The sequence below is a fragment of the Piliocolobus tephrosceles genome, chromosome 8 (genome assembly GCF_002776525.5).
Source record: "Piliocolobus tephrosceles isolate RC106 chromosome 8, ASM277652v3, whole genome shotgun sequence".
NCBI lineage: Eukaryota > Metazoa > Chordata > Mammalia > Primates > Cercopithecidae > Piliocolobus > Piliocolobus tephrosceles.
The window spans coordinates 139554624-139577368 of NC_045441.1; the positions used below are offsets into that span (position 1 = coordinate 139554624).

The following is a 22745-nucleotide window of genomic DNA, read 5'->3' on the forward strand; positions in this document are numbered from 1 at the left end:
GAATCAGGAATAGCCAGAAGATTTCCCTCTAAGGAGAGTAAGGAGGCCAGGTATTTGACTGTACTTCCATCGCCTTTCTGACATTAATACCTTCATTTCCTGAATTTCTTGGCCTCATTCACAGCCCATTTTTCTTCTCGATGGCTCTGCTCTCTACTGTATCTTCCCTCCCAAATCAATACAGGTCATATTTCTTCCCAGGAAGCCCAGTTACCATGAAACCAACTTCCACTGGTTTCTGTGCCCTTTGCCTGCTGTCTGCAGATGCATCTGTGAGCCCTGCTCCCTGTGCTCACTTTGTCCACTAATGCTGTTCCAATCCCCAAGCCTCTACTATGTCTGTCACACAAATTCATTCCTGTTCCATCCACTCTGCAGTGCCCCCCCTCAACTGATCTCATTCTGTAACAGAAGAGGTAGGGGTATCCCAAGCTTCAAAATGGTGCAACGGGAAGAAGAGATGACAGTTAATGCCGTAAGAACAGAAAACTGGAAGTGGGTCTTTCCCCCGAGGCCCTTGCATCCGGAATATCAAAGGGTGGCAGAGACAGACTAAGCTGCCACGTCTTCTGCATAGAAAACAATTTATTCATGAGCTCACAGGTGATATGAACGCCCCAGTCATTAGTGACCTCCACCTAGTTAGATGGCTTGGACATACCCCAGCTAAACTAGGGTCAAATACTTCATTTCCCTTCATAATACAACAGGAAGTTAATCTCCCCCAAAGTCTGCCAGCTCATCCGAGGAGGAGAAAACAGAGCTGGAGAAGCTTGCCTGTTTAATGGGAAGCAGGAAGAGATGGCATGTTAGGAGCACGAGGTATAGAGGCAAGAGCGAGCAGTGGGCAGCCCTAGTGGAAAAGCGCGGGGGTAGAGGTAGTTAACATGGGGTGGGGGAGATGGGGGAGTGCTGAAGAATTTCTACAGAGGCCAGTGACGGTTGCATTTCATTTCTTTGTAAAGAGAGGCAAGATGGGGCCTACCCCAAAGCAGTAGGACAGATGAACTCTGGCTGAGGATTGAGGAAACAACCTTCCCAATCCCTCTCAGGGGTGCAGACAGACGGACAGACACAGATAGCTCCATATATACACATTTACACAAATAAATAAGGAGCTGCGATCTACTTGGCTAGGTATCACCTGATCCCTCCACCCATCAGAAGCTGTTCCAGGGCATTCGCCACAGAACCTTCAGGCCCTAGGCAACTTAGAACCCACCCCCTCCCCAGGAGTCCACCTCAGTCTCAACAGCTCCTCAGAAATTAGAACCCCAGCCCCTTTAACCTTGAAGCCCCTAGTCCTGAAGGTTTCTGGAACAGGCTCAGGGCCAAGTGCTCACATCTCAGGTTCTGGAAGGAACACACTCAGGGCTAGGTTAATTGCCAACTAGTCCCTCTCAAGGCAGAATCACAGTTGCAGCCCCTCTGGTCCACAGAACCCTGACAGTCTCAGAGCAGGCTCAGGTATAGATCCCTTGCCTTCCTAAGTTCTTGGGCGCCCATTCAGGGCCGGGCCCCCTGCTCCATTTGTTGGTGCTGGCTCCGCACAGCAAACCTGTTGACATGCACAGGTATGGGGACAACAATCTTGGGGTTTCTTACGGGCTCCCCAGAACGGCTGCTCACATTGCCAGCTTTGATGCGCTTCCACTTGGCCCGTCGATTCTGAAACCAGATCTTGACCTGCACCTCACTGAGCTTGAGGGCGTGGGCGATCTGAGAGCGCTCTGTCAAGCTCAGGTATTTCTTGCAATGAAATTCCTTCTCCAATTCCAAAAGCTGCTCACTGGTAAATGCTGTGCGGCGCCGTCGGCTTTTGCCCCCAGGAGCTGTGACCCCTGCTGCCACCGGTGCCCCCTCCTCAGCTCCAGTTCCCAGGCTTCCCTTTAGCTTCGGTTTAGGTCCCAGAAGAGCCCCTGGGCCCCCTGCAGAACTGTCCAGGAAACCGTCGTCCTCGCTGTCACCGCCTGAGCCCTCTTCCTCCTGTTCGCTGCCTGCTGGGTCTCCTGCTGGTGCCTCCAGCTTCTCCTCATCTGAGCTGTACACCTTCCCCTCTGCTGTGAGGAGCAAGAAGCCAATGGATGGGGAGGGAGAAGCAAGGAAAAGAGTTTGGAGGAGGCACATGGAACCATGGCCAGAAATGGGGTGTTGGGAGACAAGAGCAGCAAAAAAGAGAGCCATAGAGAGAAGATGGGGAGAGACAGGAGGCAGGAGGATGGTACGTCCAGGATATGGAATGGGAAGAGGTTTAGGGAAGACAAAGAAATGGGAAGAAAGGTATTAACCAGCACAGATTTCACTACGGAAAAGTGTGGGAGGCAGTAAGTGTATGGACAATGACCCCTCAACTTCCCCACCACCCCCATCTCATTCTCACCCACCACCTCCCCAGCTTTCTCGGAACCTAGAGACCAACGGCCCAGCATCGCAGTCGTATACCACCCCTCCAGAGCCAGGCCTCGCAGCCTCAGGGGCCAGAATGAAGCAGTATGGGACCCAGCTTGGGATCCTTCTGGAGCCACTGTGAGGAGGAGTGAAGCAATGCAGAACTGACCTTGACAGCACAGATGGGGAGAGGAAGTCTCAGCCTTTGCTGTTCTCCCAGGAGTCCTCATCTGGTCCAGCTGACAAGAGCTGTCTCATGGCTTCTGTTCTGTCTCCTCCTTTCCCTCTTCCCTAGATCTGCAGTCCCCAAACCTCATTTCCATGGCTCCCAGCCATGCAGCACCCTCAGTGTGGCCAGATTTTTTCTCCCACTTACTTAGGCTTCCTGATCCCCTTTCAATCCTTTCCCTTGACCTTAAAATGACACCATCTCTTTCCCACCTTCCCTTTTCCCCAGCCAAGGATGCCTGAGCAACACAAACAGCTGTTTTCTGCTCAGGTTCAGAATCCTGAGGCCCCTAAGCTTGATGTCAGCTGGGAGAACTGGAAGGAATATGGGAGGAGGAGGAAGAAGGAAAAGTACAACAGGGATAAACGAAGAGAAGGAAAGGGTAAAAAAATCTGATTCAGTAGAATACTGATTATTTGTAATCACAAGCATAGAAATATTTTAATCCACACAATTCTAAAACTTAATTCAACCACTGGTTTTAATCTTTGTATCCAATGATGTTTATATCAGAACTGCAAATATGCATTACACATGTTTTCAGTGAGTTTTACAAACTCCATTTTCTGCTCAAAGGACCAAAAAGCAGTGAAACAAGTCAAAAGACAATCAATAGGCAGCAGAACAAGAGAAAATGGATAATCTGCAAGCTGAATAGTCAGCTCCTTTCCAGAAGTGTCCACTGTGCAAAGGCAGGAGGCCTGCATACCTATATGTAGGAATGCATCTCACTGTATCGGCCACATATCAGATATGCCTAAGATAGGCAGACTCAGGTTGAGAATACAACTCCAAGTAAAGTAAATTCAGGGTACAGGGAAATGCTTTATTAGGGAACAAGGGTATGTGTGTTCACAGACAGAACATCTCCCGGCAGTCAGAGCGTCCTGGTGTTCTCCTTTCAGCACACCCCGCCCCACCCCTACCATGTTCCCTTTCCCCTCACAGGTGCAGTCTACACCTGGTCTTTTTCCTCAAGAGCCACAATGACATTTTCTTTTCCTATCTTTCTTTCTTTTGAGACAGACTCTCACTCTGTCAGCAAGGCTGGAGTATAGTGCACAATCTTGGCCCACTGCAGCCTTGACCTCCCAGGCTCAAGTGATCCTCCACCCTCAGCCTCCCAAGTAGCTGGGACCACAGGCACACACCATATCTGGTTAATTCCATTTATTTTTTGTAGAGACAGGATCTCACTATGTTGCCCAGGCTGGTCTTGAACTTCTGGGCTCACGCAGTCCTCTAGCCCTGGCCTCCCAAAGTGCTAGGATTACAGGTGTGAGCTGCTGTGCCCAGCTGACATTTTCCTTAGTGGCCAGAACTCTCAACCTTTTTCCACATCACCTATCTACATCCCAATCAACTTCATACCTCAAAGGTATTTTCATCCCTCTCCTTTTCTTTCTGGAGTGCTTCCTGTTTCTTCTAACCTTCTCAAAGTCCATGCGGTATGCCCCAGTTTGGGCTCACCCAGTCTTCCCATGTCACTCCTGTATGTTGCTTTTCACCAGCCAATGGCTTTTGTTCTTCTTTACTAGTTTGCTCAGGCTTCACTGGCACCCAGCGTCAAGTCCCATCTGGATAAGTACTATATCCTGTCTGTAGCTAATTCGCTCCTCATAGTATCTCCCATCAGCCTGTTCTTTCTCCTCTGTCTCATCCCTAGCCAAATCCATGTTGTTTTCTCTAAGATTCACACCCTGGGTTTCCTCCTTCATTTCATTAAGAGCTCTTCTCCCACTATTTCCCACTTCCACAGAACTCAAACTTAACATGCCCCAAACTGAACTCCAATCAGATCATTCCCCCAAACCAGCTCTTTCTCATCTTTATCCACATCATCCCCATCTCAGTTACTGGCAACTGCATCCTCCGTGTGTTCAAACCTAACCTCGATGCCATCTTTTCACTCCTCTCTCTCACAACCCACATCCAGTCCACCTGCAAGCCCTGCTAGTGCTGTTGCCTTTAAAATACCCCCAGAGCAGGCAGGCGCGGTGGCTCACGCTGTAATCCCAGCACTTTGGGAGGCCGAGGCAGGCAGATCATGAGGTCAGGAGATTGAGACCATCCTGGCTAACATGGTGAAACCCCGTCTCTACTAAACATACAAAAAATTAGCCGGGCGTGGTAGCGGGCGCCTGTAGTCCCAGTTATTTGGGAGGCTGAAGCAGAAGAATGGTGTGAACCTGGGAGGCAGAGCTTGCAGTGAGCCGAGATGCACCTCTGCACTCCAGCCTGGGCGACAGAGTGAGACTCTGTCTCAAAAAAGGAAAAAAAAAAAAATACCCCAGAGACCAATCCTTTCTCCCTATCTCCTGCTTCCAACTAGCCCACGCCACAGTTATCTCTGACCTGGTTCATTGTCATCTTCTCACTGGTTTCCCAGCTTCTGTCCTCCACACTCCACTTGGCCCATGATTCCTCTTTCTGTCTGGAATACACTACTCTTCACCTAGATCTTTGCACTAGCTTATTCCCTACTTCCTTTAGGTCTTTATCAATGACACTTGCCCTGGTCATCCTTTTAATATTCATACTCTCTGATACTCTCTATCTCCTTTCTCTGATTTATTTGTTACTTTGGTCCATGTTACCAATTTTATTCATTTATTTTACTGGCTGTCTTTTCCTAATAGACTATAGCTTCATGAAGGTAGATATTCTGAATATTTCTCATTCACTGCAATATCTTCAGTGTCTTAAACATGACCTTCAGAGTAGATACTCAATAAGCATCTGTTGACTAAACAAAAGAAATGATTTCCAAATGCTCATGCATGTGCTCCCCGTCTCCTTTCTTTCCCTCCCTGTCCTTTCCTTTCCCAAGCCCCTCCTATGATATTCACCACAACCCCACCCCACCCAGCTCCAGTGCATAAGACATCTCCCTATGAATATTATCCTTCCCACTTTTCAGAATGCCCTCAGATCTCACATTAGCTGGAGAGGAATTCATATGCAGTAGGAATCTATAGGATCTTAAAAATCTACAGGATGCTTAAAGAAATTAATGATAATCCCATTAGTAAATCCTCTATTTTAATTTTTTAAAAACAGAGTGTGTAGTAAATAATAACAGAAAGAATAACAAAGGCTTGTACAAACTCAGCCCAATATTACAATATGTTAAACAGTGCTAAAAAGGCAGAAACTAGACTTCGAGGCTTGAAGGATGAAATCAGTTAATACAACTACAAGCACCCAGGGGGTGTCCAATAAATCTAAATTGATGATGACTGAGATGAGACTCCCAGGTTCCCGATCTGGCAGGGCCCTCCTGAGATCCCATCATCCATCCCTCTGTCTTCAGACAGATCCATAAAATCAAGCACACATGAGCCGGCCACCCTCAGTGCTGCTTTTAAAGCCATACAAGGAGCACAGGTTCACAACCTCACTTGGTTACTTGATCCCAGTGGGATGCTGAGCGGCAGGGGCAAGAGTTTCTCTCTGAGCCTTTATAATCATGACATTGAAGACTCTGATAAGCAACTCTTGGAACGAAATGGGGTGGGACAATAGAAGAAAGCAACGAGAGGAGAAAATACAGCCACATGCCTCAGAGGAGAGTCTGGGACAATGAGTAAGACCGACAAGGAGTGGGAGAGAGAAGGAAAGGCCAAGGAAGGCGGAAAGAAGATTGGGGAAAGAAAGAAGTGGGGTAGAGAAATAACAAAAAAAAAAAAAAGATGAATCAGATAAAATAAAAGGGCTGAAAAGTCTAAAGAAGGGAGAGAGAAAATATGGGAAAAATTAGGGGAAAGAAAGCAAAAGGTACTTTTTCAGAAACACCTCATCTACCTTTCCCCCCAGAATACTGATACATTTGAAGCAAAGCAAAACATTTTGGCCCTGCCATTTGCTCTCTGCTGCCCCAAGAGAAGAAGCACTGTAGATTGCAGTAGCCAAAGACACAGGCAGAGAAAGAATGAGCAACACAGTAACGTGATCCTTTACAATATGGAAATCTCAAAACGCTAACTATTTTCTCAGGAATTAGCCAAGAAATAAAAGTATTTCCTTTTATCCAATTTATAATGAATATTAATAGTAAAAAAAATAAAAATTGAACATAAAAATTTGCTATTAACTAAAAATTGAAAGAAGCAATTTTTTTTTTTTTTTTTTTTAATTTTTTTTCTGAGACAGGTTCTCGCTCTGTTACCCAGACTGGAATGCAGTAGAGCAATCATAGCTCACCGCAGCCTTGAACTCCTGGTATCAAGTGATCCTCCTGCCTCAGCCTCCTGAGTAGCTGGGTCACAGGCGCACACCACCATGGCTGGCTAATTTTTTTTATTTTTCTATTTTTATTTTTTTGCAGAGCTGAGATCCTACTATGTTGCCCAGGCTGGTCTCAAACTCCTGGACTCAAGCAAACCTCCCACCTCGGCTTCCCAAAGTGCTGGGATTACAGATGTGAGCTACCATGCCTGGCAAGAAGCAACTCATTGATAAAATTTCTATTTGCAAAATTTGACTTAGAATAACTGGACTTGGTGGATACAATGTTCATAAAAGTAAATTTCTGGCTGGGCACGGTGGTTCATGCCTGTAATCCCAGCACTTTGGGAGCCTGAGGTGAGTAGATCACCCGAGGTCAGGAGTTCAACACCAGCCTGGCCAACATGGTGAAATCCTGTCTCTACTAAAAATACAAAAATTAGCCGGGTGTGTTGGCATGTGCCTGTGATTCCAGCTACTCATGAGGCTGAGGCAGGAGTATTGCTTGAACCCGAGAGGCAGAGACTGCAGTGAGCAGAGATCGCACCACTGCACTCCAGCCTGGGTGACAGAGTCTCTGTCTCAAAAAAAAAAAAAAACACACACACACACACACACACAAAGTGAATTTCCAATTGCAGACAGTATAATTTGTTGGTATGAACAAAAAACAATCAATAAAATAAGAATTAAAAATTTGGGCTGGGCACAGTGGCTCACGCCTGTAATCCCAGCACTTTGGGAGGCCGAGACGGGTGGATCATGAGGTCAGGAGATCGAGACCATCCTGGCTAACACGGTGAAACCCTGTCTCTACTAAAATACAAAAAAAATTAGCTGGGCGTGGTGGCGGGCACCTGTAGTCCCAGCTACTCGGGAGGCTGAGGCAGGAGAATGGCGTGAACCTGGGAGGCAGAGCTTGCAGTGAGCTGAGATCCGGCCACTGCACTCTAGCCTGGGCGACAGAGCGAGACTCCGTCTCAAAAAAAAAAAAATTTTACATGGAAAATTGCAAGTTGTTGGTTTGCATGAAAAAAATTTCCTATGGAAAATAATGAAATAATGGTTCTGATGAGAATACTTCAGCAAAATGAAAATTTTAAAATTGTAAACTATTTTGTTGTGCTAGGTAGGTAGGCCAAACAGACAGAAAGGTTCTGTCCTTTATGTATGAGAATGATATTATTGGTAATAAGAAGAGTATATGCAGTTTCCAGCTTGTTCCCTGTGGTTGAGTCTAGTCTGTGAAAAAAAGTTTGGCCTCTGGCCAGGGGAAGTGACGGTAGGACAGACTGGTCATTAGGAAAGAGTTCATGTGAATTCTCCTGGTGGACGTTATTACCCTAAGAACCAGAAATCACAAGGTTTGAACCTTGATTACTTGTAGAGTTCATGCCAAGGGCATTCATCTCATTCCAGAGAACAGCACTCATGCTCCAGGAGACGTGCTTGCATGGGGCATTCCTTCCAAGAGGAAGGGCACAGCTCCAGAGTCAGAAAGAAGGCCCATCTCGGTAATGGGTCAGTTCAGACTAGGGAAGAAATCAAGGGCCAAAGATCCATGGTAGGTGTTCTCCAGCAGAAAGAACACAATGCCTTAGACTCACTCCATCTAGGCAGGGAGGCCTGTGCTAGAGGCACCAAAGAAGAGGAAAAGTCACAGAGGGAGTGGAGAATAACTTTAGGCTCCCAGCTGCAAGAACTCATCTAGCCCCTGTGCTGTCCCTCATTCACCCTATTACTGCAGCTCCTGCTGTTATCGCTGGAGGAAATCAATTATCTTTAGCATTCTTAGAAGAGAAGCCCCTCAGTTCTGACTTCTCTTCTCTCTACTTCAAAAACAACTATCCTAACACTTGCCCCAACCACTCTTAGGAAAGGTTCTCTCTTGCCCTGCCCATCTTAGGACAATGAATCTCTTTCTGATTTTCCGAGGCCAATTACTCATCTCCCTGAATCCAGTTCCAGTTTGGGTGAGGTCAAAAGGTGGGAAGAAACACAGGTCATTCCTCAAAAAAGAGACATATTTGTCATCACTCCCACTTCCAAATCCTCATTTCATCATGCCCCGTATAGAATTATTTCTCTGTTCTTTTCAAAAACAGTACTTTCTTCCATTGTTTAAACCAACCATCTCACTCTCAGTTTATTTTTCACTCATTCTCATGAATTTCATGCTTCCGTTATGCTCCTACTCCTGCCTATAATTTTAGGTATAATTGGAAACATTCATTTTCATTTTCTCTCGCTCTCTCCACTCTTCCTATGAGTCTTTAGCATTCTTTACTCCAAATCAACACAATTTTCTTTACATCACTGTCATCCAGAACCCCTCCCAGCTTCATGACAAGTTCAGGGCAATTTCCCACCATTTTAAGCTTAGACCTCCTTTCAGGGCATACTAACATTGCCATTTCTAAGAGCACCCTTGTATGATCTTTAACTTTTCAAAAAACTTTTCACATTTATTATCTTATCTTCGAGCAACTGACTGAAGTAGAGCAGATCTAGGAGAGGTAGTAATCTTATTTTCTGGTGAAGAAATGGAGTTTTGGACAGATTAAATGATTTTCCTAAGTCACACAGAGAGGGACAGAGTGTCAGGTCTAGAATCTTAATCTCCTAAAGTTGCAGTTAATGCTGTTTTCATTCTTTCCAGTAAAATATTTTCTCCTCCTCTCCCGCTTGTAAAAGTCTTCTCCCCAGATGTCTCATTAGATAAATAACCTCCTTATCAAATCCAAGTTTAGATCTCACCCCTTTTGGTCAGACTCAGAGGCTCACACCTGTAATCCCAGCACTTTGGGAAGCCAAGATGGGCTGATCACTTGAGGCCAGGAGTTGGAGACCAGCCTGGCCAACATGCTGAAACCCTGTCTCTACTAAAAATACAAAAAAATTAGCTGGGCACATTGGCTCGTGCCTGTAATCCCAGCTACTCTGGAGGCTGAGGTGGGAGAATCGCTTGAACCTGGGAGCGGAGGCTGCGGTAAGCTGACATCACATCACTGCACTCCAGCCTGGGCGACAGAGCGAGACCCTGTCTCAAAAAAAAAGAGAGAGAGAGAGAGAGAGAGAAAGAAAAATATCTCATCCCTTTTACTTACTAACACAGAGTCCTGGCCTAATTGTTAATATCTTCCCTTAACATTCTCAGAGAAGATTCTTAAAATTGTCATCAGAGAGACTTTACTCACCAAACTTCACCTGTCCTTTAAGAAACTACTTTTCCTATCATTCCTGAGACAAAATTCCCACCAAATCTTTCTCCCATTCTTTTGTCCTTATTGGTTTGTATGATGTAATCTTACTAGTCAGTGCTTCCTTTATTTAAAAGTGTATTTTTGGCTAGGCACAGTGGCTCACGCCTATAATCCTAGCACTTTGGGAGGCTGAGGCAGGTGGATCACTTGAGGTCAGGAGTTCGAGACCAGCCTTGCCAACATGGTAAAATGCTGTTTCTACTAAAACTACAAAAATTAGCCAGGCAGGGCAGTGCGCGCCTGTAATCCCAGCTACTCAGGAGGCTGAGGCAGGAGAATTGCTTGAACCCAGGAGGCAGAGGTTGCAGTGAGCCAAAATCACACCACTGCACTCCAGCCTGGGTGACAGAGCAAGACTGTCTCAAAAAAAAAAAAAAAAAAGTGTATTTTCTAACTTTGAAAATACGGCCAAAGTAAAGAAAGTTTTGTTTTAATACCAACGCCTATAATCCCAGCACTTTGGGAGGCTGAGGCGGGCGGATCATGAGGTCAGGAATTTAAGACCAGCCTGGCCAACACAGTGAAACCCTGTCTCTACTAAAAATACAAAAATTAGCCGGGCATGGTGGCACATGCCTGTAGTCCCAGCTACTCGGGAGGCTTGTGGTGAGCCAAGATCGTGCCATTGCACTCCAGCCTGGGCAACAGAGTGAGACTATCTCAAAAACAAACAAACAAACGAACAAAAACACCCAATGTTCTCTAGCTTCTAGTTTACAGCTTTCTCTCTCATTCCTCGTAGAGCTCTTTCTTGTATATGTATCAGAGCAAAGAGAGCCTCACCGAGAGATGGAAATTTTTCTAGTATCTTCATCTCTCTCTGCCTTTCTCGTTACAGAATTCTCTTCAGAGCTTCACTGCCAGGATCTCTTTATCACTATTTAGCTAGCCAGTGGGAAACAAAGGATTTCCTTTCAGTATTTCTACCTAATACTGAAAGAGAGCTGAAGGCCCATTCTTTTCCTTCTTTCTGGTTGAGGCAGACATCCGTCTTGGGTTGTTTTTGTCTCCCCAGCATACCTTCCCCCTTTTGCTCAGTAGCAGTACCTACTTCCTTCAGGTACTGCTTCCCCGCTGCACTACCCACTACTTGGTGGGACTGTTAACAGCATTTCTCTACTTTCCTGACTAAAGGTGGGCATGTGACTTGGTTCTGACCAATTGCAACATGCTATCTCCCTGGGGCCATGACTCAAGCGAGTGAATCAGTCATCCCAGGGTTTTATATACACTAGAATCCACTCAGGTCCTAACGTGGGATTATAAAAATTCAGAACTGCATGTGTTTGTGCCTTCTCTTACCTCTAGCTAAATGAAGGAAGCTGTCTTAAGGAGAGAATGAGTTGAAGACAGAGAGAGGAGCCAGGTTGGGAGCGAAAAAGAAAGACCTCACAACACTACTTGCATTTCTGAATCCACTCAGGTATTTTGTAGTTACAGAAAGCAATAAATCCCCATTTTAGCTGAGAGCTGAGCCACTATCACTACCAACCGGAAGAGTTCTGACTAAATACAATGCTGTAACCAGAAGAGACAATGGTCACACGACTCCAGGGAAAGTAAGCCTCTCCACCCCACTCCCACAACTCTCCCATCCACGCTAATGTTTCCATATTACCTAAAATTATTCATAGTAATACCACGTAAGATTCCACCAGTTTGAAATTCATTTGGACTTTTAAAAATCTCAATCCACCCGAGTGTGAATTAGTTTAATCCAGTGGCTTTGATTTTAACATCAAATTGAGATGAAACATATGAGGGAATAGACATTTTTTGATAAAGCAAAAAGAAGAGTTTTTTTTTTCTTTTAATGGAGAAAGGGAGAACAGGCCCCAGTGAGGCACAGTAAAGGGGTTTTCAGCAGCCTTGGGATTTACAGAGTACACCAAAATGTGAGACAGGGAAACGGAAAAGAGGGAGAAAGAGCCAAAGACATGTGAAATCTACCTCTATTAGCTTCAGTACAATGTTCTTTCCTGGCAGTCCCTGAATAATCAGTTCTCAGAACACAGAACTACTCTATCATCACTCCCAGAAATATTTGTCCTTTTCAGTACATAGAGTGTCACCTATCCTACACCATTCCTAGTAAAAGGATCTTTCCCAACTTAATTCCCAGGAAAGCTCCCCACGTATTTCCAAGGCAAGAACAATAAGGATAATTTCTTGAGCACCTATTACCTTCATGATGCTGCACAAATATCTGTGCATTTAATCCCTAACCCTGTGAGGTAAATATTACTGTCCTTATGTCGCTGGTGAGGAAACAGACTGTAGAGGTGAGTACTTCCTATAGATCACAAAGAAAGTGCACCACCAACATTTGTACCCAGCTTTCCTGACCAAAGCCCGTGCTTCTTTGCACTACACTTCATCTCTTTGTTAACATTTAATGTAAAAAAAGAGTCTGGTTTTTTTTTTTTGAGATGGGTCTCACTCTGTTACCCAGGGCTGGAGTGTAGTGGCATGATCTCGGCTCAGTGCAGCCTCCACCTCCCAGGCTCAAGGGATCCTCTTACCTCAGTCTCCTGTGTGGCTGGGACCACAGGTGTGCGTCACCACTGCTAGCTAATTTTTTGTAGAGACGGAATTTTGCCATGTTGCCCAGGCTGGTCTCGAACTCCTAGACTCAAGTGATTGGCCCACCTCAGCCTCCCAAAGTGCTGGGATTACAGCCATGAGCCACTGCACCCAGGCAGAGACTGAATTTTTGTTTTTTGAGACAAGGTCTTGCTCTGTCTGTTGTGCAGGCTGGAGTGAGGTGGTGCAATCACATCTCATTGCAGCCTCAAGCCTCAACCTCTCAGGTTCCAGCAATCCTCCTACCTCAGCCTTCTGAGTAGCTGGGACTAGAGATACATACCACCATACCTGGCAAATTTCTTTTGGTAGAGACAAGGTCTCACTATGTTACCCAGGCTGATCTCAAACTCTTGGACTCAAGTGATCCACCTCGGCCTCCAAAAGAGCTGAGATTACAGGTATGAGCCACCACACTGGGACGAGACTGAATTCTAATGTCAGCCTATCATAAATATTGTTCCAGATACAGAAACAACATAGAAGGCCAGGAACCAATTTTACAACACAGCTTCTCTTCTTTTCCACTGCTTCCTTCCTCACCAGTTAAAGTTGGTCCCAACTGATCACCAATCTATTTGGCCTATACAAAATCTACCATCTTTATCAAATGTTTCTCTCTCTCATTTAATGTGACAGCTATACAGTCATAGCTCAGGTATGCCCTCCCCAATCCCAGAAGACAAGCCTTTTCCACCTAAAGACCAGCCCTGATCTCACCTCAAGATGCATGTATCTTACCTTGCTACCTCCTCCTCCTCCATGACTACAACACACCACCAAAAAGTATAGAGTTTCCCCAGGCCCTTTGCTCAGGATGCCTTTCTTTTTTAAAAGAAACAATTCATTAATAAAGATATCCTTATAGATAAAAACAGAATTGTAGAGCTGGAAGGAATCTTAGAGATCACCTAATTCAAACCCCTAATTTTACTGATGAGGAAGCTAAGACACTTCCTTTGCTTAGGCTAATCAGTTTTATGTACTTGTAGTGTCCACACATAATTCATAGAATAGTTAGTTATTCATTGCAGTGCAAAGCACTTCTTACTTTCACACTCAGGGTAATTACATCTCCTTCCCTCAATGGAGACACTTCTGCATTACTTCTCTTCCCACTGTCCCCACTACAGAGTTCTGTTTTCTCCATTACTTCTATTATAATACCACCTTCTCCATAATTCAGTCAAGACATCTGCCTCCCACTACCCCCAGTCAGAAGTATTTTCCTCTTCTTCCCAGTCCTCATATTTTGAATAGTGCCTTTTGCTTATAACCCTCATCTGAGTTCCTACAGGCCCTCTACTTCTAATACAGATTCTTTTCATCACATAAGGATCATTGCTTTCCCTTCTATAATGGCCAGTGAAGACACTGCTTGTGGCACCTGTCTTTTTCTACTACACCTTAATTCAACTTGAGTGGGCCACTCCTCTATAGCACCAAATGCAAGCATCTCTTCTCCCTATCACCCTTTCTCTCAATTAGTCCTAGCACATCAACATTTCATCCACATTACTCTAAGCTGGTAACTTTCTCCCAACAAGATCAGACTTCCAATAAAAATTTCCCGCTTCTTTTTCACTACTCCTAATCCAGGCCTTTTGTTGGCTATGAGCAATACCTTGCATAGAGAGCTCTGTCCTTTTCACTGGTTCAGATACAAAGTTTCTTTCCTACCCCAGCACAGGGCATTTCCCCATTCCCTCTAAATAAATGTTCCTTCTTCCCACCAAATTCTTTCCTTCTCATCATTCCTGTTTAACTCTCTCTTTTTGTACATCTACTCAATTACTTCTCTCCTTTCTATTTCCTAATTCCAAATCAGTTTCTTTTCCCATTACTTTTCTTTTCCTATTACTTCCCAGGCAGAATTCTTGCTTCCTATTGTAACATTTCTCTCAATGCAAAGCACTTTGCTCACAATGCATGTTCTTCCTTCTTTCCAATTAAAATATTTCCCACATTATACCAAATATTGCCTCTCTGCATTATTCCCAGTACAGTCTCCTCATGCCCGCCACTCCAAGTATAAGAATCCTCCTAATCATCTGTTATATATATCTCCATATTTACATGTGCCACCTTAGAGACTCTTTTTCTCTCTGCCAACCCCCTGAAGGGTTACTTTCACTATGGCACAGGGCATCTCAGACTCTGATTCTAATCCTCCTAATAAAATTTTCCTGTTGTCACTCCTGAGGTCTATCTCTGATCCAGGGGGTTCTTCACCCTTTTGTGCCCTTAAGTCCTTTGTCAGTCTGGTAAAGCCTATGAACACTTTCTAGAATAATGCTTTTAGATGTGCAACATAAAATACATAGTATTACATTTGAAGCCAAGTATATTAAAATATAGTTTAAAACAGAATTTGTGATATAATCATGTTTCTTTATTCATTAAACAAGCTTCCTCCAAAGACTGTAAATTTATATCAAACTATCTGTGATTTCTTTCAGTGACAAAAACATCATGCACTGCTGAAACAACTATGATTTTTGGCCTATATTCATAACTGAAATGATAAAAAATAAAGGCCATAGCCAACAGATTCCCTGATGAAAGGTCTGTGGAGTCCAGGTTGAGAGCTCTACTTTAAACACTTGAGGCCTAGAGAATTGAAAGGAACATTAAAAATCACCTGAACCAAAACTTTTGGCCCAGCTGAGGAAACCAAAGCCTAGAGAAGTCACATGACTTTGAATCTCCCACTATGTCTCAAATATACCAAGTCTGTAATAGACACACCATAAACGTTCCCTGAATCGAACTAAGTGACTTGTCAAAATTATACAACTAATGAGCGCCAAAGGTGAGAATTGAACCCATGTGTCACAACTCCTAAACAAATGTTCCATCAATCACATTAAGTTAATGCAGTATTTGCCTTTCTGTAAGTGTCAATGTAGCAATCCCTCTCACTGCATGCTGAAAAGTTCTAGGAAAACATACTCCGATCTCCATCACTTCCCCCAGAAACCTCCCTCCTGTTTCCAACAACATAATTCTCTAATTCCATGTCATACTCTCATTTTGTGTTTTCCTCTCATAAGTAAATACCATATCTTGACAATCACAGTGGATACCTATTCAGAAATTAATTGATGGTCATCCAAATGTTCCCTAGCTACCATCAGGTGCTTAGCTTACAGTAATCAGCACTTGAATACTAGGCTCCTACGAAGTCTCCCTGGTCTCCTTGTATGATTTCAATTATTATTGCCAATCTCTATTCAGAAATTAGCAAACCTTTTTATGCTTAGTTTAAAAAAACAATGTTTACTACATCAACCTGTCTCAAGTTTGTCCCATCATATTCCCATATCTTCTATATAACCTTAAACTACAAATGTTTTCTTCACCATGCCCAGTACTGGTATTAATTTTCACGTCAATCTCTCACTACATTTTTGTCATCCATCTAACAAATATATATGGAGTAGCTACCATTCCTTACTTCCTAAGCTTTTGCGTTCAGGCAATCCAATCATTTTTTCCCCTGAGTGAATAGTAGCTCTAGACATCACCAACTCAAAGTTTTCTTCTGCCTTATTTTTTTTGAGACGGAGTTTTGCTCTTGTTGCCTTCTGGGCTGGAGTGCAATGGTGCAATTTCAGCTCACTGCAACATCCGCCTCCTGGGTTCAAGCAATTTTCCTGCCTCAGCCTCCTGAGTAGCTCGGACCACAGGCATGCGCCACCATGCCCGGCTAATTTTGTATTTTTACTAGAGACAGGGTTTCTCCATGTTGGTCAGGCTGGTCTCAAGCTCCCAACCTCAGGTGCTCCGCTCGTCTTGGCCTCCCAAAGTGCTGGGATAACAGGCGTGAGCCACTGCGCCTGGCTTTCTGCATTTCTCCACATTCACGGCTCTTTTCATCATTTCCCCAGCACATAGCATCCTTTTCACCCATTGTTGCTGTGATGCATATCTGCACCACATCTTGCACACAGCAAGTTAGCTTTGATTACTCTCAGGCAGAGCTCACACAACCTTCAGACACACGAGATCCTCTCTGCCCATCCCACCTAAGACAGATTTCTGTTCTCTCCTGTCATTTAGAGCTTCCTGCTCTCTTCTCTCCATTATTCCTAAAACACTGAGGACCCACTATCCAATTCAAAGCTCCTTTTCTTCCATCACTTTCACATAACTCTGTTCTTAAAACTCTCTAGATCTGTCATGTTGAATATGGTCACCACTGTTCACCTGTGGCTACTGACCAACTGAAACATGGGTAGTCCAAATGGAGATGTGCTGGAAGTGTAAAATAACACTGAATTTTGGAGGCTTCATAGGAAAAGAGGATATAAAATTATCTCATTAACAATGTTAATATTGATTAATGTTGAAATAATATTTTGGACATCTTGAGTTAAATAATTAAAATTAATTTTACCTATTTTTATCTTTTTAATGTGGCTAATAAAAACTTTTTAATGCCATATGTGGCTTGCATATGGCCAGCACTACTTTGGGCTCTTCTATTGAGTCATACTTTAATCTTTCCTAACAGTTCAGAATTCTCTTCTCTTTATTGCTCTTACTAAAGACATTCTCTCAATTTTCCCCACTGCTTCCCACATTCCAAACTTGGGATTCTTTTTAATAACTTTCTACCCAATTACTTCTATATATCGTATTTCTTTTCATCTGCTAATATAGCTTAGCTTCTACTCCTGCAATCAAATCATAACAAAGTTCCTTTTATCCTTCCTCAAGTCTAGTAGAGAATGGTACCTGTCTTAACTCTCAACAAATTAAAAAAAACACTCCCTTTAATTCCCAAAGAAAATCACTAATCATTCTCCAAACTGGCCTATCTATACTACGATTTTATTTAAACGGGCTAGTAGTTATAAAACACTAAAGAAATGTAAAATAATCATTTCAGACCATCGTCACTCATTCACACAAGGAAAACAATTTCTCCTCTTTCTAAAGATTGCATTATTTCTCCAAACTCTTCTAATGTTGAGGTTTCAATCCCATTATTCACAGCAGAGAGCTCTGTCATTTCACTCCAAATACTTTAATACAATTCCCAAAACAGAGTATTTGTTTTCCAACCATTTTTAGCCTAGGTCATGTGTCATCAGTCCCCAAATTGATTTTATGTCTCTCATTTCTGGAACTGCATTTTCTTTTCTCAGTGATTTCAGGAAAAACTCAAGATTGGGAAGGTGGATATGAATGACTTGGCCAGGAAGAGTTGGAAGCATGTTTACTGAGAATGACAGAAGCAGCAGTCACAGATAGGAACTCTCATTCCTCATGCTCTTTGAATGTTTCCTCTGAAGTCTCTCCTCCTTACTACTATGTCCCAGCCTCTCCACTATAAACCCTTTATCTCCTTCCAGGATGAGTGATTACCTTTATTCCAGCACTTTTTCAAAATTCTTCCTCTGTTTCAGTTCTCCTTTCCATCATTCTTGGCAAAAAGATTCCTTGCCTTTACTCCACGAACAACACAAATTTCCCTCTTTTTTTTTCTTTCAACATTTTCCTCAGATGTTGAAGCTCTGTCATCATTTTATATAAGTTCCAGTTTCCCATCACTCTCAGTATTAAAAACCCTTTAAAGAAAATTACTTCGTGTTGAAACTTTTCCTTATTCCCCTAGTATTTTTATTTAGTTCCCCCAAACCCTCTCATGACAGAACTCTTACACACACCCTCACTCACACTTGTGGTCCAGTAATACAGTTCACTTTTTATTTGGCCCAGTCCATAGTCCCTTTTCCAGCAGAGAACCCTCTCCTTCTTCATGTTCTCTTTGTATATTCCCGGTATACAACTCATCCCCTGGTCCTTTCCTCTATTCTTGTTTCATCAATATTTCTCTTCTGTTTTTTCTCTGTTTAAATAACTCTCTTTCTCAATGTCTGTTTTTATAGCCAATATACTATATGATCCAGAAAAAAGCCGCCATTATACATATAGGTCAAAATAAGAACTGAGCAGACCTGAAAGGGTGAGACGAATTGCTTGTTGTCCCACAGTTTGGGCATATTCCCCTATGTCCCCGCTACCAAGGGATCCCCTCTCCATCCTCTCTCTTCAGCTCATCTCTTTCTATATGTGTCTGGCCACACCTTCAGGTCCTATCTCCTCCAAAGCCATCTCTTTGATGGCCTGCCTTGCTCTCTTTTCTGCCTTAGGACCATCCTATTCTGACAATCATACTAATCCTTTTTTTTTCTTAAGATCATTATGCTGGCTTCCAGCCTCCCACCCTGGGCTCTTTTATCTTGTGGACATTTTTTTCCACCTTCCAGTTGCTGCTCTATCTTTTCCTTATGATCCCCCTTAGAGGATGCTATTCTGACTTCAGTTACTGGGTCTTCCTGATCCAACCAGGTACAAAAAAGAAAACAACAGCTGAATCCCCAAAAGCAAAATGACAGGGCAAAAGGAGAAAAGAATAGGAAGACAGGCCCTATGGTAGCCCTTGGGGTCCGAAAGAGCGATTAACCCTTTGGACAATGTTAGAAAGGGCCCAAAAACTGATAATCAAGAATTACCTCTGCTGGCAAAGGACAAAAGGACTCTTGCATTCCCTTCTTGTCTCTGTTCAAGTCAGCTCCCAGACCTACTGGGGTCATTTCCACCTCTAAGCTGGATGCAATGAACGGTTGAGCAGAAACGGTTCCATTCTGATGCTAAAGATGTTGAAGCATCAGAGTCCCCACACTTGCAAGTGGTCCCTATTTTTCTTAAATAGGGCCCAGTAAATTGTATAAGCTTTTGAACTCAGAACACCTGAATCTATCTAGCCAGAAGAAAGCTTATCTGGCTTCTAGGAATTAAGGACCAATAGAGAGGTCAGGAGGGCTCTAATTGAATTGACTCTAAACAAGGTTCAGTTTAATACACTCTGCCTCTATGGAGAGGGCACCATTCATGGAGGGTCCAGGACCCTTGAATTATCTGTCAGCTGAATCTTAGCTGGGTTCTGCACCCTAGATCTTTGGGCCACACCCAACTCAGCCCTTTAGCCTCTCTCTTGGTCTCCTAGTCAGCACTTGTCCAGCGTGTGCTAGGCCTCCCGTAGCTAATGTTCTCTTTGGTCCTCTACTCAGTTCTTCAAGGCTTAGCTCTGAATCTGCCAATTCAGAAGTCACGGCTTTAAGACCCCCGTTCCCCCCGGCTCCCCCCCACACACATTTTGCCCCTGCATCCACAGAGCCTATTCCTATCCTTTGAGCCTTTAGGGTCAGTATGATCTCCTTAGAAGCCAGAACGTGCCCTCCATTGCTGAACTGACAGCTGCTCCAACATACCCCCATCTTGGTGCCCCCGGAAATCCCATCCTTGTAGCTTGTCTACCCCTGGCAGGGGAGAAAAAAAAAAAAAAATGAAGGAATTCTGAAAAGGAGCCAGGGCCAAGGCTTGATGGCTAGGATGCTGAGGGAAAGGCACTAATGTGAAGGGAGCACTGGAAAGTCTTTGGTTAGCCTTCAGGGCTGTGAGGACAGAGCAGGGCGGGGATTCTGGGATCTAAAGAGGCTGTATTTGGAACTGAATTGGAGTCAGAACCTGCGCGCGATCTAAAGGTATGGGACTTCCAGGTTCTAGGCAGGTGCCGAGGTTCCGAGCAGGTTCCTGTCTGGAATTTCCAGGTGAACCGGCCTCCCGCCCACCCTGGTCGGCCCTAGCACTTACCGGGCAGACTTGGAAAAGTCTCTGAGAAGTGCGGAGGCGGAGGTGGTGGGGGCTCTGCCACTTTCTCCCGGGCCGGCAGCAGCTCATCGGCTTCCAGTCCACCCTCTGGGCGTCGGCCGCCTGGTTCAGGGTTGTTTCGGGCGGCAGTGGCGGCGGCAGCAGCGGCGGCAGCGAGCTCCGGGGGTCCGTAGAAAGCGTCGGGCGGCTCCGCGAAGCTGGGCAGCGCGGTGGTCAGCGCCACCATCGAGGGCACAGCCTGACCCAGCCCCGCGCAGAAGGTGTTGGTAAGGCGGCCGGCGAAGGAGGCTAGCGGGGCGAGGGGCGGGAGACCAGCGGGCAGCGGCGCGGGGGCCAGCGCCTGCGGTAGGACGAGCGGCCGATAGGGCATGAACATGGGGTAGCCGGTGTACAGCAAGTGGCCGGAGCGCGGCGGCGGCGGCCCGATCAGGGAGTCGATGGAGAAAGCAGTGCCCGGGCCCCCGCCGCCGCCCCCGCCGTTGCCCCCGGGGGCGCCACCGCCTCCGGCCCGCTGCATCTTGCTCGGAGCTGCGGCCGCCCCGGGGCGCTCCCCTCCGGGCGCCTCCTTGCGCCCCGCGGCTCGGGCGCCCCGCGCGGACACGCAGGGCTCGCTCCCTGGCTCCCGGGCCGAGGTGGCGGCGGGGCGCGGGCTCGGCGCAGTGTGGCTCCGGCGCCGCGCTCCCTCTCTCTCATAAGGAGGGAGGGGGCGGGCGAGCGGGCGGGCTGGGGGTGTCGCCCTCCGGACTCATCCATCTTCCTCAAATTACGCTTCACTTCCTCCCTCCGCCCGCCGCCGCCGCGCCCGGCTCCCGCTCCCTCCGCAGAACCCGTTCCCAGCGGCCTGGCCGGCCGGGGACCCCCACCCGCCCCCCGCGGCCCAACCAACTATTATTAATGGAGATTGATGAGGCCGGACTTGCTGCTTTGTGAAAGTTTGCGGCCGACGAGAAGGCGGCGGCAGCTGCTGGGCCGGTCCCCTTCCCTCCACCCAGTCCACCCCCAACTCAGCCCACCCGGCCCGAGCTCGGCCCAGCTCGGAGGGCAAGCGAGAGGTGGCCCAAGCTCCGACGGGGCGGCAGGGCCAAGCGTGAATGGGACACCGGGCGGCAGGCGGAGAGGGCGCACCAGCAGGGACAGGCAGCGGCGCCGGACCACAGCGCCCCTCTGCTCCAGGCCGCGGCCCTCCGTCGGGCCGCGAGTCATTCCCCGGCGTGCCTCCCAGCTCCGACACCCCTCCCCCGCCCGTGGAGCGGACGTTGTGGCGGTCCCCAGAGCAAGCCCTGGCGCGACGGGCGGGACAGCACGGCCGCCGCCCCCTCCAGCGGGAGCGCGGGGCTGAGGGAGGCGAGGCGGGGCCGACAGGGGGCGCGCTGCGCCCGTCCGGTGCTATGGCTTAGCGCTACTCTTATGGGGCCCCTTTCCTCCTGTCTGCCCCATGGGCACTCTGGCCTCTGGTCTCTATTCTCTTGGCATTGGCTCTTCACCTTCTTCCTCATTCCCGCCTCCTCCTCCATCTCCAACTTCCCCTAGTCCCTTTCTCTTGCCTCTGTGGGTAATTTCCTTGAGTGCCCACACTATGCCAAGTACTTACCATTCCTCTGACCTTTTCCCTCCATCTTTCTCCCATCCTTTACATTCTTTTTCTTCCTCCCACTCCTCTTCCCTTTCCCGTCCTCCTTTCTATTCCTATTCCTCTCTGATTATTTCTTTCCCATCTCTTATTCCTTATCCCAGTCTCTCTTACTCGATTTTTCTCATTTCTCTCCTTTATCTGTATCTCTTGTCTGTCTATCTCTTGTCTCCCTCCCTCGCTCTCTCTCCCTCTCTTCTGCTATTAATTTTCCCTGATTGGCTCCCCAGCTCCAGCGCTGCTGATGAGCCCTATTCATTCCTGGGCCTGACACTCACGACCTGCCCTGGCTGATTGCTGGGGGCTGGCCCCAGGAGCGCTGATGAGCCCCAAGGGTCAGTAGCGCTAATTATCCGCTAATTGCAGATGACTCTCACCTCCCCCCTTCCGAGACACAGAAATGGTGGCGCCTTTCACCGTCCTCCTCCTCCTCCCAATTCCCAGCGGCAGAGTTGTCAATCTAGAGGCAAAAGTCACAGACACTTTGACTTGATAGCCACCTCAGGTTAGTGGGCAAGAAAGAGACAAGGCAGGCAAGTCAACAGAAGAGTGACCCAAGCTTCAGGACACAGGGCAAGGCTGGCCAGCTACAGTGAGTGTCATCTGGTCACAAGGAAATTGTTATTCAGGTAAGGCTAGGTAGAGCCAAGCTGGTTAAAATTAATATTAAAATTAATAACAGCAAAGCCAGGCAAGTTTAGGAAGATGCAGTCTACATAGAGGAAGTGATTTGGCTCCAGCG

General features: G+C 46.1%; 1 protein-coding gene across 1 annotated transcript; it reads right to left on the reverse strand.

The window, feature by feature from the left end:
* Nucleotides 1–1506: 1506 nt before the first annotated feature.
* On the reverse strand, nucleotides 1507–20890 carry GBX1 (gastrulation brain homeobox 1). Its single transcript, XM_023225341.1, has 2 exons — nucleotides 20356–20890; nucleotides 1507–2060 (listed from the first exon to the last, which is right to left on the reverse strand). Exons 1-2 carry the CDS (start codon nucleotides 20888–20890, stop codon nucleotides 1507–1509), a joined length of 1089 nt encoding a protein of 362 aa, XP_023081109.1.
* Nucleotides 20891–22745: the final 1855 nt, after the last annotated feature.

Excerpts from the sequence above, each read along its gene's own strand:
- GBX1 (XM_023225341.1), bottom strand. The coding sequence starts at position 20,890 with ATGCAGCGGGCCGGAGGCGGTGGCGCCCCCGGGGGCAACGGCGGGGGC. Across the intron at positions 2,061-20,355 it reads GACTTTTCCAAGTCTGCCCG|CAGAGGGGAAGGTGTACAGC; the intron begins GTAAGTGCTAGG and ends TGCTCCTCACAG.